This window comes from Colobus angolensis, unplaced genomic scaffold (assembly GCF_000951035.1).
Source record: "Colobus angolensis palliatus isolate OR3802 unplaced genomic scaffold, Cang.pa_1.0 Scaffold10, whole genome shotgun sequence".
Classification (NCBI taxonomy): domain Eukaryota; kingdom Metazoa; phylum Chordata; class Mammalia; order Primates; family Cercopithecidae; genus Colobus; species Colobus angolensis.
This window is the reverse complement of record NW_012110919.1, coordinates 13,324,129-13,339,365: the sequence shown is the minus strand read 5'-3', so window position 1 is coordinate 13,339,365 and position 15,237 is coordinate 13,324,129. Positions and strand designations below refer to the sequence as shown.

At 34.0% G+C, this 15,237-nt stretch overlaps 1 protein-coding gene across 4 annotated transcripts in view; it reads left to right on the top strand.

Moving 5' to 3' along the window:
- Positions 1 to 15,237, top strand: part of CCDC53 (coiled-coil domain containing 53) — a 47,381-nt gene that overhangs the window by 11,149 nt on the left and 20,995 nt on the right. For 2 of the 4 annotated variants that reach the window (XR_001000982.1, XM_011934971.1), the window contains exons 3-5: positions 2,297 to 2,362; positions 4,187 to 4,294; positions 8,410 to 8,517. Coding sequence is in view for 2 of the 4 variants with exons in the window: in XM_011934971.1 (XP_011790361.1) it covers positions 2,297 to 2,362; positions 4,187 to 4,294; positions 8,410 to 8,517 (282 nt within the window). In the remaining 2 variants the exon portion in view is untranslated. Of the gene's footprint in view, positions 1 to 2,296; positions 2,363 to 4,186; positions 4,295 to 8,406; positions 8,518 to 15,237 lie in introns of all 4 variants that reach the window. The other 2 variants (XR_001000983.1, XM_011934964.1) reach the window with 1 other exon arrangement.

The following is a 15,237-nucleotide window of genomic DNA, read 5'->3' as shown; positions in this document are numbered from 1 at the left end:
CTAATTTTTTAGTATTTTTAGTAGAGATGGGGGTTTCACCCTGTTGGCCAGGCTGGTCTCGAACTCCTGACCTCAGGTGATACACCTGCCTCGGCCTCCCAAAGTGCTGGCATGAGTCATTGTGCCCGACCTACGGTGATTTTTTTTTTTTTACTATGTTTTTAAACAATGCCAAATTTAAGCTAGAAGTGGATACAAATAAAGGTAGAAATTTTTTCGCTCATCCTAGTTCATGTACTATAGTTCAGAACCACTTTGTAAGTGATCATCTCAGAATCAGAAGAGCAAAAGGCTTTTCCTCTTGGCACAGAATCATCTTAGTGAGAAACGAATTGATCATTTGTTAGCTTTGGATAACAAAAATTCTATGCAATACCCAATAATTTACCATTATGTTTTAACAATGGAAAATTCTCTCAAAAAACCTGATGAAGTGTATTGCCTCTGGAGTTGGAGGGTTTGAGTTCGGGATATTTTACTTCTATAAGACTCAATTTTCTCATCTTTAAAACTGGCATAATAGTTCCTACTTCATAGATTTGGTGTAAGATTTCAATTGATATGTTGCATATACAGTGTGCCGTATGTAGCAAGGTAAAGACTCAAATATTTACAATATTGATGATTATTGCTTAAAAGTAAATACTTCTATAGGTATATTAAAACAGAAAAATTTTTAATTCAATTTTTTGTTTCCTTTTTTGTTTCCTTCAGTCAAACCAATACGTCCATTTTTAAATGTCGGAAATTATCATTCACTTGACATATTAATTTGCTGTAGAATTTCTTCTCTAGTGAATTGAGACACTGATAAGATTTACCAAAATTAAATTTCTATGATTTTAAAGAATACATTTATAATTTGGAGAGAGATTCATCCATAATACATGTTATAAACCTGTATTGGTGTTTACCTAAAAGCCTTATGTGAATGAATTCTAGAAGTCAAGGGTGAACTTAGCTTTGATACCGTGAAAACTAGATCCTAATACTTTATTTGAGGATTATATCTTTGTGGATATCAAGATGTTAACCTAAAAATAAGTGATCTGTAAAGAAGCTTTGTGGCCACTTTCAGTTTTTTGTCCCCTCTAATTGTGGGCAAAGTGACCATGTCACAGGATGATAAAGTTCTGCTTAATAGTCAGGATCTTAATAATAGCCCAGAATACAGTCAGGATGCTGTGTATCTGCCAACTTGTAAACTGGCTAACTGCTGTTGGATTATGTGACTGAATGTAATGTTTAAGATTAGGAGGTTTTAAGTAAATGTTCTTACAGGTCATATTTTATGATGTTACCTTTCTTTGTGTAGGTGTATATTTACAAGGTATACTGACAATTTATATAGAGTAACAAGCATGAAAAGCTCTTCAATCTGGTTTACCTTGCATTTTGATGGTAGATTTTGTTTTAATACTCTAGTTTTTTCTCTTCTCTTTCCAAAATGAATTACTTATCTTCCAATTCCATCCCCCTTTATTTTTCAAACTATGGATGTTTAAATCTGGGACAAATTGTATATGCTTATGCATTTAAGTAATTTATAAAGGCAGACCTTGTTGCAGGGTGTCTTTGAATAATTTTTATTCTTTTATTTTCTATGAAAAAATTTCTTCATTCATCAACAAATAATTATTAAGCTCCTATTAAGTGTCAGGGTACTATTCTGGGCACTACAGGTACAGTAGTAAACAAAAGGCTCTGTCCTGGTTTGTTTATATTCTGGTCTCAACAATTGTTTACTGCTCTGATAGTGAGTTTGCAGAAAATGTCACTTTGTTATAAGTGAATATAATTTTATAAAATAACTGAGAAGCGACTGGGTGTGGTGGCTCACACCTGAATCCCAGCACTTTGGGAGGCCAAGGCAGGCAGATCACGAGGTCAAGAGATCGAGACTATCCTGACCAATATGGTGAAACAACATCTCTACTAAAAATACAAAAATTAGCTGGGCGTGGTGGCACGTGCCTATAGTCCCAGCTACTTGGGAGGCTGAGGCAGGAGAATCGCTTGAACCCAGGAGGCAGAGGTTGCAAGGAGCCGCAATCACGCCACTGCACTCCAGCCTGGTGACAGAGCAAGACTGCGTCCCAAAAAAAAACCAAAAACTGAGAAGCATTCTAATACGGGTAATAGAAGAGTTCTTATTCCTACTCATGTAAATAAGACAGTACTATATTAGAGTATGACAAATATTTAATGGTTTTTAATATTTTCAAATCTGCCCTTAGTTGTTGTTAACAGTTTAATTAAAATCTTTATTTTTATGTCTCTAATTTTTCTTTTCCAGAAACTGGCAGACCTTTCGCTTCGTATCCAACAAATTGAAACAACTCTCAATATTTTAGACGCAAAGGTTAGTATTTCTGAATAATTTGTAGTATAAACTTTGCTGTACATATACCAGCTTTCTTAATCATACTTAACTTTCATTGCATTTGGGAGTGATTCCATTTAACTTCTGTATCTATGAAGTGATACTGGTTGTGTTTTTAATTTTACTGCAGTTGCAAAGAAAATGGTGTTCATTGTGAACCATTAATTCAAATGTACACATGGTTTGAGATTTCTTTCATTGTGCTAGGCAAACGCATAATGCGAGTAACATGTTAACAATTTGAGCTGTTATCAAGCACACTTCATTTGATAGAAAATTCCTAATTTATTTTACTAGTTATTATTTGATAATACAATAATAGTTATATAAATCTTTAGATGTCTCAGAGCAAATTTTAGAGACAGTATCATCTGTTTCTATTTGCGAATACCTTAAATGCTAATGAAGAATACAGTTTTCATGTCAGAAATTGCAAATGATAACTAAGAAAAACAGAAGACTGTTTTAGATTTAAAGCTTAAAGATTTTGATAACAGTGATGTATTTAGTTTGGTTTCATTTTTAATATTTTTTACATGTGTTTTTTCTGTTTATAAAGTTATGGAGATGCTAGTGTATTTTCATTACTAACTTTTCTGAAATTAATATTTTCTTTGTCCATTTACCAAAAAAAACCTAAGAAATATTCAGTGAATATTTATGAGGAAGAAAAAAATGATACCCCTTTTTAATATGATCAGAATGTCTAGTTTGTACTTACTACGTGTCCTTATGGATTTCAGCAACTGTGTTTCTCTTAGAACATTTCTCTTGTTTGGAAACCCGGGCTTGAACATGTTCAAGATACTCCTCTAGCAGCCTTACCCACTTGAAACTATTTGGGCCGTAGCCACTGTGCTAACTATGGTTATCAGTCAACAGTTCTCAATGAGTATTGCTGCTTGAGATCTTATTACCATTGGGGTTTTATTATTATTATTATTCTTTATTATGAATATGTGTCTTATTTTAGTGTTTAAGGAATTCTTAGGGAGTTAGAGTCCAAGGTCACACATTAAGTTACCATATGGACAAGTTAACCTTAGTTATTTCCATGGCCATAGAGTCATCCCCAAAATTAGCCAAACGTCTGACAAATGTGTGTCATTGATATCAGGATGAACTCAGAAAAGAAGGTTTTTATGGGTCTTGCAGATCTAACCTGAAGTGCTAAACCATTTCAGGTTGAAATACCAACGATATGCCCATTTTTTTTGCATACAAGAAACATATTCTAATAACGTTCAGCGGTGAGTGTTCAAAGAAAAAGAAAAGGAATGAGCTGTGTCATACATTAAAGTGTAAAGACAAGAGCTTTGGCATATCCTAGATAATTGAAACTCAAAATTTGCACAAAGCCCTTTTTTTTCAAAGTATTATTAATAGAAATATTTTTACAACATCTTTTCTAGGTACATTTTCTTATCTCTATAGGTAAGATAATTGAGACATAGGGAGATTTGCACAAGATCACACAGCTTGTGAGTGGTAGAGCTAAAAGTTAAACCTAGACAGTCTGACTTCAAAGACCAGCTCTCAGTTGTTACACTAGGATTGCCTGTATTTTGAAAATAATGGTTATATAAACTAAATTAGATTTTTGAGAAGTTCTTCAAAATAATTTGTGACTGTCTTTCACTTTTAGTTTATGACATGGAAAATTAAAGACAAGATATTATGAACCTATTTGTATAGCCTTAAAACTTAAGACAGCTATTAAAAATATACAAACCTAGAAACTTATAGTGTTTATGCAGGTACTATTTTCATATTTCAATACCAATTTTCTTTATCTTTTTTCAGTTGTCATCTATCCCAGGCCTAGATGATGTCACAGTTGAAGTATCTCCTTTAAATGTCACCAGTGTCACAAATGGAGCACATCTGGAAGCCACTTCAGAGCAACCACAGGTAAGTGAGTTCTAAGAAATGAGCAGATGTTTTTGGTTGCAACTGATAGTCTTAAGCAGCAGGTTGGAAGGAAGAAAAATAAAAATGTAAAACTTCGAATAGTAAAATTTTAAAACCTTAACATAGAAAATGAAGTTTGGGAAAACAAATTAGCTGTGTTATTTTGAAGGGCTTCCTTAAGTTAATACTTTCTTTGCCTATAAAAAAGAAAATCAGTCTATATAGGACTAGGAAAAATCTTCAAATAATTATTTTCTTCAAAATAATTAGAAATTTTTCTAAGTTCTTATAAGAAATGTACTTTTAAAATGTTTTATTGTAAAATTTTTAAACATAAACAAAAATAGACCTGAATTCACCAGTTATGATTTGTCACAATTGCTTTAGCTATTTTCTTGGTCACGTGCTGAAATTAATCCCAGACATCTTATCATCTCACCCCTGCATAAATTTTTGAGCATCTCTGAAAAGTTTTGACATGTTCTTTTGTAACATTTTTCTTATATAAATGCCTTTATCATATACAATGTAATTAACAATAATTGGCCAGGTGCAGTCTTTCATGCCTGTAATCCCAGCACTTTGGGAGGCTGAGGCAGGTGGATTGCTTGGGCTCAGGAGTTTGAGATCAGCCTGGGCAACATGGTAAAACTCTGTCTCCACTAAAAATACAAAAATTAGCCGGGTGTGGTGGCACGCACCTGTGGTCTCAGCTACTCAGGAGGCTGAGGTGAGGGGATCACTTGAGCTCACGAGGCAGAGGTTGCAGTGAACTGAGATTGCACTACTGCACTCCAGCCTAGGTGACAGCGCAAGACCCTGCCTCAAAAATAAAAAAATAAAAATGAATGAACATTCGCTGGTATTGTCTAACCCCTTGTTACTCAAGTACACCCCATGGACCAACCCACATGGGCATCACCTGGCAGCTTGTTAGAATGAAGCATCTCAGGCTCCACCCCAAAACTGCTGAGAATCTACATTTTAACAAGACCCCTAGGTGATCTGTAGCCTCTTAAAATTTGAGAGCTACTGATCTTAGAAATACCAGTTTTCTGAAAACTGTGTTTCTGAAGTTGATTCATTTGAATCAGCATCCTAATAAAAGCTATACTTTACATTTGGCTCTTAGATCTTAACATTTACTTATGCTTCTGTATGAATTTCAATTTTCTATTACTTTTTATTTCAAAAAATAAAAATTATTTGTTTTTTGAGAACAATCTCTAGTGTATCTCAGCGAGGTATTAAAATCTAAAACAAAATAATTATCAAAGTGGTGGCCTACCAAAGTAATAATAAGCAAATAAAACAAATAGACTTATAATGGAATTCTGCCTTTGTACCTGGAGGCACTTTTCACAGGATATTTTTTAGATCACGATGATGTTGACAATGATGATAACAGCTAACACTTCAGGAGTGCTTTCTGTGTACCAAGGCATGCACGTTTCTAAGTGCCTTTCGTAAGCTAATTTAATCTTTACAACAGCCCTATAACATAAGCACCATATTATCAATCTTACTTTATAGATGGGTCAAATGAGGTATATAGAGGTTAAGTAACTTGCTGAAGGTCAAAAAGTAATGTAAGAGGTAGAATTTTAACCCAGACAGTCTGGTGCCAAGAGTCCTAGCACTTACCTGCTACACTACACTACACTACTCTGTTTTCAGTACCTGTGTTCAATTTATTAAACATATTGAGGATGTGTGGTATGAGGCCCTGTAGGAAAAGCCATATATTTAGAATATAGTATATATTTGGGTAATAAATTAGATGATCATTTACTTGATTAGATATTATAAAATTTAACATCCATTTATTTAATATAGCAAATTTCATTATCCTGGCCACTCAAATATATAAAATGCAAGAGGATATCCAGATGTTATAGAGGAGTTTAACTTTATATTCTCTCAACTAAATATGACTATCCTCTTTCTAAAACAAAGCATCTATAAAGAATATCAAGAAAATATTTCCACTCTATCCAGTAGTTATTATGTGGTGGATAGAGCAGTCATATATTTCTATAATATTTTTAAGTATACCTGTCTAACTTTGATTATTAATTTTTCCAGGTGCTATTATGAATGCCGTCTATAATATGCCCTTTAAAATTTTTATGCAGTTGTGTTGGTCCTCACATATTTAATGTCCCAAAAAATTGATTACTAGTAATCACAGCTGAATTTCTTAATTTGCTTTGCAAATTCAGAATAACCTGGTATATCTCTGGCAGTTTTATTTAAAAATGTTTATGTATTTATTTACAGGGTTTATGAAGTTCTTTTGGCTTCCAAAGTTTGAAATACTGTGATAAAGTTGTGTGTTGATTAGCTTAATAAAATAACTGCTCAGCATGTTCTTAATATTCACATCAACTTCTCATTTCTTCATTGTTATCAACTGGTATATTTTATACAAAATATTTTGAAGTGGGCTTAAGTATTGCTTAATCCAGAGTTTTCATTGACATTATAGTTCACTCAATTATCAGATAAAGGGGAATAGTGCACTTTTAAAAAAAATCATCTATTTATCACTCGCTCTGATCTATACATGAGTCAAAGACCCAAAGTTTGTGTACTGATTTTTCTGCAACTTTAATTTCATGGTTCAGATTTCATCATTATTCACAATAGAATATCCAATTGTGCAGAGTGAGTTTGATTTGAGAATAAATGAAGGACAGTTGAGAGATATGATAGAGGATTTAATGGATCATTCAAATAGCAAAGGTGTAATACATTTCATAATTAAACCTTGTTGAGGTCTTGGTTATTAGGCAAAAGTTAACGACTGAGAGTTGATATCTGGCCAGGATATAGTTCTCATTTGCACCATGTTGCTATTATGTGAGTTTAATTTCCATAAATTGTTAAAAAACATACTTGGTTATTGTTTTAATTTTTTATTAATAGTGTTTTGGAATTTTTGTATTTATGTATATTATAGATGAATATATATATATATACACCACACACACACCGACTTTTGTAAAACTTAGCAATATCATATAACAGAAGACACCTAAAGGATTTTTGGATGTTTTATTTGCTTTGGAGTTTTCGACAGATTTAATTTATATTTGAATTATTTGAGGAAAAAAACTTCAATATGTAATTCACATTCATAGTCTAAGAACTGTGAAGATATAAAGATATTGATTTATCTACATTTCAGCATGAACAATAGACATAAAATTGATTTCTCCTAAGGAAATTCTTCTTAATGCTTATATACAGATAATGAGAGAGATTCACAAAAGTAAGCTTTTTCTAAATGTTTGGTTTGATAGAAAAATCAAGTACTGTATACAGGCAGTTCTAGTTTTGCATTTAAGCAAGGATATGGCTCTGATATGCACAAGTTTCAGTAACATGGTACCATGCAAAGTGAAGACTGCCTGTATAACAATAGCATTTTTATCTAAAAAAACCATTCCCCAAGATTCTTTATTATAAGTTGTATTTAGTATGACTTTTAACCACTCTGTAGAGAATGTTACCATTAATAGTTCCATCAGTAGCTGAAATACATAAAACCAGATAATTTTGTCTGACAAACTGGCTTCTCTTCTACAACTTCTCCAAAAATTGCTTTCTAAAAAGTTAGAAGAGCCATGTCCACTTAGAATAAAATGATTTGCTAAATAAAGGGCTCAATTAGGTAGATTATAGATACCTAGGAAATCAATTCATCATTATCTCAATAAATTTATTATTAATTTATAAACATTTATAGTTTTATTAGCTTTCTTAAAAGTTTTGTTAAAATAGTATAACCACCTATATATAATTCATGCCTTGTATCAGCACTCTGAGGACAAGTAAAGTAGAATTTTTATTTTAATGCATAAATATACTTGTGTTTTAAGGAACCAATATAGTGTTGAAGTGTAACCTCCTCTGAAGTGATATTTAAATATTTGTAGATATTTGGAAATATATCTCATAATTAAATTATTGGTATTTAAATTTGGGGAGATGCTTTTTTTTTCTGCAATTTATTGCCTTAGAATTATGGAAAGAAGCATTCCTTTTAAGTAACATGATGGACCCCTTTTGTAAATTGTCTAAAGATTTACACAAAATACTCTCTACAGCAGAGCAGTACACAAGACTCTGGACTACAGGAAAGTGAAGTATCAGCAGAAAATATCTTAACTGTAGCCAAGGATCCAAGATATGCCAGATATCTCAAAATGGTTCAAGTGGTAAGCTAATTTGGTCTGTCTTCTTTATGTAGCAGCCTCATTTGAAATTCTTAACCCTGGAGGTTTTACTGTTATTTTTTTCAATTTGAGAAAACTGCTAAACCAAGTAACCAAGTTTTCTATTCTCTTACTTCCTTTCTATTTTAACTCTCTGATTTTAAAAAAAAAAAGAAGTCAAATCTTTGTAATTAGAATCGATCCCACACTTTAAATTAACATAGTTTAATATAGATTTATATAAATTTTTTTGCATTACACAAAGTTATCAATGCAAATCTTAGATACAGAAAGTAATGAAAGTAGACTATTTATTTGGTAAATCAGTTGATTCTAGCTTAATCCCCATATTTAGCACAAATAATATTTTTTAAAATTTTTATGTTCATCTATCAGTGATCTCTTGGCCATGTAAGGTAATGCTTTTGATATTATATGACTTCAGAATTCATATTTTTCCTGAGAAATCATAACATGGTATGGTACCAAAAATATCTGCAGTTGTCTGTAATAGCAGAAGTTAACATTTTTTATTCCTTTAGAAACTATTTCAATAGTTGAAGGAGTTAGTTGTCCCTCATTTTCCTGTTAATCAAACAGTTGAAGCCTGGCGCAGTGACACACACCTGTAATCCTAGCACTTTAGGAGGCTGAGGTGGGAGGATGACTTGAAGACAGGAGTTTGAGACCAGCCTGGGCAACAAAGCAAGACCCCCTACCTCTACATTTAAAAAAAAGAAAAAAAAAAACTCTGTATGATGGCATGCACCTGGTAGTCCCAGCTACTCAAGAGGCTGAGGTGGGAAGATTGCTTGAGCCCAGGAGTTCAGGGGTGCACTGGCTTACCTCAATGATTGTGCCACTGTACTTCAGTGTAGGTGACAGAGAGAGACCCCGTGTCAAAAATAATATAATAATAATAATAATAATGCTTTTGTAAAATTCTATTACCAAGCAAAAGAGGCAGAATACTAATACTAAAGGACAGTTTTGTTTTGCTGTCCATGGGATAGTTTATCACCTAGTAATTTAAAAGCAAATTCTGACAACCAGAAAGAGTAGATTGGCTCTTTTGGAAGCTGCACTTTTCCTAGCTATCAGAAGTGGATTTTTCACTTCCACAGTTCCTTTTTGGCGGTCAATTTAGAAAAAAAATAAACCAAACTTCGGGGTGAAAATAGATGAAGTTTTTTAATTAACAAGAATAAAACAAAGCCAGTTTAAGTATGAATCATGATGAACACAATTTTAAAACTAGAACCCAGGAAAGCCTAAGCTTAAAAGATAGACTTGTTAAAAAAAGAAAACTGTATTTCACTCTAAACAAAAGGGAGACGCTTCAAAATGACTCTGAAAGATTTTTTTATATTAGCCCCTTCTTGCCAAACCTATATAAAATAAGAAATAGGAAAATCTATTAGATGATACTCCATAAAAATGCCCTGAAATCTTTTATGAAGGCTGCATCTTAGGATAATTGTTAAATTCTTGATATATTGCCTTCAATTTTACAAGAACTTCAAAAACTCTTTGTCTTTTTCGTTATAAATCCACCATCTGTTTATTTCACAAATATTTATCAAACACTTAATTTAAGCTAAGCTACTATATTAGGTACTGTCTAGATTTATTTAGCCAGCTAAGGTTTCCAGATACCACTTGCAATTTTTATTTTTGTTAGTAATTACATGAACAAGTTTGATTGCTTTTCAGTCATAAATATACATATAAAATAAATGACCCAGGCTGGGCACGGTGGCTCACTCCTGTAATTCCAGCACTTTGGGAGGCCAAGGCAAGCAGATCATCTGAGGTCGGGAGTTTGAGACCAACCTGACCAACATGAAGAAACCTTGTCTCTACTGAAATTACAAAATTAGCTGGACGTGGTGGTTCATGCCTGTAATCCCAGCTACTCGGGAGGCTGAGGGAGGAGAATAGCTTGAACCCAGGAGGTGAAGGTTGCGATGAGCCGAGATCATGCCATTGTACTCCAGCCTGGGCAACAAGAGTAAAACTGTCTAAAAAAAACAAAAAAAAACAAATAAATGACCCTTTAAATATTTACTTTTTTAATCATATGTCTTATCACCTCATAGGAATAAGAGCCAAGATCCTCCGCAGGCCCATGAAATCCTATACAGTTTAGCTCCTCTGTTACCTTTATGATCTCATATCCTCACGCACTCTTCTCCAGCTCCACTGGCCTCGTTTATGTCCCCTGAATAAAAATACATTGGCAGCCCCCTGTCTTGGGGCCTTTGCTTCAGCTATTCTCTCAGCCTGAAACACTTTTCCCCAGATACCTTCATGGTTTGCTCCCTGACCTCCTTCAAATCTGTATTCAAAAATACTACCTTCTAAGTACAGCCTTCCTTGGCCACCCTGTTTTAAATTGCAGTGTCCTCTTACCCAATTCCCTTTACCCTTTCTCTGCTGTATTTTTCTTCTTATCGACTTCCAGCATTCTACATATTTTATATATTTACTCTCTCTCTTCCCTACAAAATTATAAACTCCAAAAGGACAGGAAATTTTTTTGTGTAGTACACTATTCCTCATTCCTGCAACAATACCTTGTACATAGTCCTGTGAATGAAAATGCTTATAATTTGTCCATACCATTTCACCTTTTGATAGATTTAGGTGATAGATTCCTTGTTCACACTAGCTCAGTAGTTTGATAAACTTCCAAAATATAAGTTCCTGGGCCCTACCCTACAAAATTAGAATCTCTAAAATTGGTACTTGATACATACAGCATATGTATTTTGGAAAAAAAAAAAAAACCCTGATTAAGAGTTGCTTAAAAACATTTTAAACTATGTCTTAATATCATTTACATTTTTTAAACTTAAAAGCATTTAAGAAAATAAATAATTGTTTTATTTTTTAAAAGCCTAAACTTTCTAGCAGTACTTGGCACTTAACTCCAGCCTATCCTTTTTGCTTGATGTCACTGGGTATGATTAGGGGTTCAATTTCTTCTGCCTCAGACTGTTTCTGATTTAAGACAAATTTTTCTGTTTTTAGCCCTTTGTCTCCTTTCTGTCTTTGGTGAGGGTATATTCTATTTCCTAAGCATTTTCAGCATTCTGGAAGTGCTGCTTCTTCCTGGCGTCTCCTTCGTCAGGCACATGGACTTGACCTTTTGCTCTGCTAAGTCATCAATCATTCTTCTATCTGCTCTTAATTTTTATGTAATTGGTTCATATATGCCTCTTAGTCATTAAAGCTGGAGGTCATATTCTGTTTCAAATTGTTTAGGGGTGATTTTCAAGAAGAAAGGGGGGAGCTACATCAAACTGCCATCCTAAAACTAGAAGTTCATCCAAGTTAAATTTAATTTTATTGTTTTTAGTTTATTGTGCCAACCTGCATCCCAGAACCTTATTACCCAACTTTTATTTCCTATTGTTCCCTGTCCTGAATTTCTTTTGTTTTTTTTGTTTTTTTTTTTGTTTTTTGAGACGGAGTCTTGCTGTTGTCGCCCAGGCTGGAGCACAGGGGCATGATCACGGCTCACTGCAACCTCTGCCCCCGGGTTCAAGCAGTTCTTCTGCCTCAGCCTCCTGAGTAGCTGGGATTACAGGTGCCCGCCACCACACCCAGCTAATTTGTGTACTTTTAGTAGAGACGGAGTTTCGCCATGTTGGCCAGGCTGGTGTTGAACTCCTGACCTCAGGTGATCCACCCGCCTCAGCCTCCCAAAGTGTTGGGATTACAGGAGTGAGCCACCGTGCCCGGCCCTGAATTCCATTCTTTAATCAGGCAAAACCACAAACTGTTCCCTATGTAAGTGCCATGCTTTTCGTTCTCTGAATCTAGATTATCCTTCTCTTTATTATTACATGTCCAAATTCTATTATCTAACATGTTCCTATGATTGTGTCCACTAAATCATTCCAGATTCTAAACCCACCAACACACGTAAAGCTAGATAGAAGTAATAGCTCCTTTTGTTGACCTATCCAATGACTTTACCGGTATTCTCTCTGGAGTTTGTCACTTAATACTTTGTTTTATGATTATCTGTACATATTTTTATATCTCCATTTGAAAATGGAATCATGAGAGGAAGAATGGTGTCTTGATTAATCCATGTATTCATTTTAACACCTTACCCATAAAGGTGCTCAATCAATATTTGTTAATGGACTCTATACGTAATCCTGCGTATGATCTCTCCTTCCTCGCTTTGTGCTCCCTGGATATGTATAAATATGCTCTCACTTCTTCAAGTTATCAATTTAAAATGTTTTTCAGGACCATAACAAGAATAGACCCAGCAGAGGTCTTCCTCAAGGTTGACATGAATCTGCCAATCATTATTTTTTGGATTATGATTATTGAGCCATCTATCAATTCACTCCTTCTTCTGTTTTCTAAGTATATCATGAGTGACTGTCAAAATTTCCAACAACAGATGTAGGCCACACATTTGATAATGCCCAGGAATTTTCTTTCCTTGGCATGATTACTACCAGAATTCCTGTCCCTTCTTCATTATCATTTATTTTGGCCTTTGTGTTCAAACTTAGGCACAAATAGTTGCATGTTTGCCTCATTGCTCCCTTTATCTGTTGAGGAATTAAATTTTCAGTGAGGCAACTTAGGAATTTATCAGATATTCTAATATAGGCAAAATTAAGCTTCTAGTACCTGTAGATGGATAATACTCCCCCGTCGTGTCTGGATCTTTCTGCTTGTTTACAGTGTTTTAAGAAAGCTTTATCTAAATCTTCCACCCAGCTAGGTAGCCAAAAAGTATGCTCCATCTGATAAAATTTTTGCCTTCTTTTAACCTCACTTAGGAGTTTCTTTATCTCATGTTCAAGAATTTCCATATATGTGTTTATATTTTGATTTATGGTTATTGTCCTCTTTCTGCTGGAAAACATTGTAAGACGTTTCTTTGAAATGCCCATTCTGATACACAAGTTTCTTCCCATTAAGTATTGGCAGTTCCCAAGATTTACTTATTTTGAGATTTCAGATTTGCTCTATTTGCACACACACATAGACACTTTTTTTTTTTTTTAGGCTGTTGGATTTGTTTGCTGTTTACATTTTCCTCCTAATAATTTCCTGGCAGTTCTTCTACTGTTTTTTCCCCATTATATTGTTGTTATTCATAGATCTAGTCTTAAAACTTTGAGGATTTTTTAATCTTTTGATTTCAGTGTAAAGCTTCTTGAACATACCTGTGGGTATTGCTGAACATAATCTGTTGGTTTCCAAACCACTTAGCACTTTTCCAAGAGTACAGTCATTCTAATGTCATAAGTTATCACCTAAAATATTATTCTTCAGCAGTATCTGCGTAGCTAGTTGTGTTTCCTATATCCATTCCGTTACCAAACTATAACTTTTAACTGGGAGAGCAGATAACAGTACCACTTTGCTTTAGAAAATGCCTCAGAGAAGTGGAGTGAAGAACAATCATTAGAGACCTATTATAATTTGTACCACTGAGCCATTCATTTTTTCTGTCATTGACGTGGAAAGAATACAGATAGCTTTGTATCTCTATACCTCAGGATGGTGATATGCCTTCCTATTTTCTGTGTTTGTCTTCTGATCGGTTGTTCGCTCTGAAAATGTGGTTCAGTTCTTTGAGTATAACTGAGAACAAACAGGGATATAGATAGAAAAGCAAATTTGACCACTGGCTATAAGGAGGAGCCTAACCCCAGCTAATTCTAGAGGGTGACTTCATTACAGACTACCTTATCATACTGAAAAGTGTTTCACTTTCCCAACAAGATTTTAGATTTGCATTAAAATACCCAATTTTTCTCAACTTTAGGGGTGACTAACGTTTGCTTACCCACCACTCAAAATTCAGTTTTAGTTCTTAATGCAGAGAAAGACCGATAACAACATAATTCTTTAAATGAGTTTTGATTTGTCTATTAGTATAACCTTGAGTAGTTTACATCCACTGTACACATGACTACAGGTTATAGAAACAGTTTTAAAAGCCTACATCTCAGCTTTTAGGGAATTGTTTATATTAACACAAAGGAAGATAGCATAGTCTCAAAAAAAAAAAAAAAACAAAAACTGTTTCTGAAAAAAAACTGTATTTATACCAACAATATCTAATCCTTTATACCAACAATTTCTGACCCTAAGATCCTAAAAATAACCATCTCTATACATTCAAAAGGGAATTAACAATGCCACAAGTTCTTTCACCTTGTGAAAGGGTAATAATAGGATTTGTCTCTTTTTCAGTTGCCTTTATATTCTTGTCATTTAAAAATATGAGTTACTGCCCCATAAGAAGAGTCTTATACCTCTATTCCAATTATACTGTGTTTCTTTTTCCAAAGTGTAATATACTTCCACTCAGTATCATCTTGAAACATAGCTCCTCAACAATCTTTTAACCATTTCTCCTAGTTTTTGAATTATTATTGAGAACAATTTTGTCTTCTGTAATATGACAGGGTCGTGTTTTTCAAACCCTTTCAGCTTCTTCTGTAGTATAGAAAGCTTTATTTTGCAGACTTCTGATGTGATCATTCACTTCAGATATGGCAGAAAGTCTTGTGGGTTACAAAAACAGATTTTTCCTGATGTTAAGACTTCCTGGATATGAGGATGAACTACAGTCCCCTTTGGGTTCCTCCCTAAACTGCAATGAAAACTTCCTCTTCCTGCGAACTAACTATCTCCTGGAATGCCTTGCTTTTCTATATGCCTTGCTTCACTTGC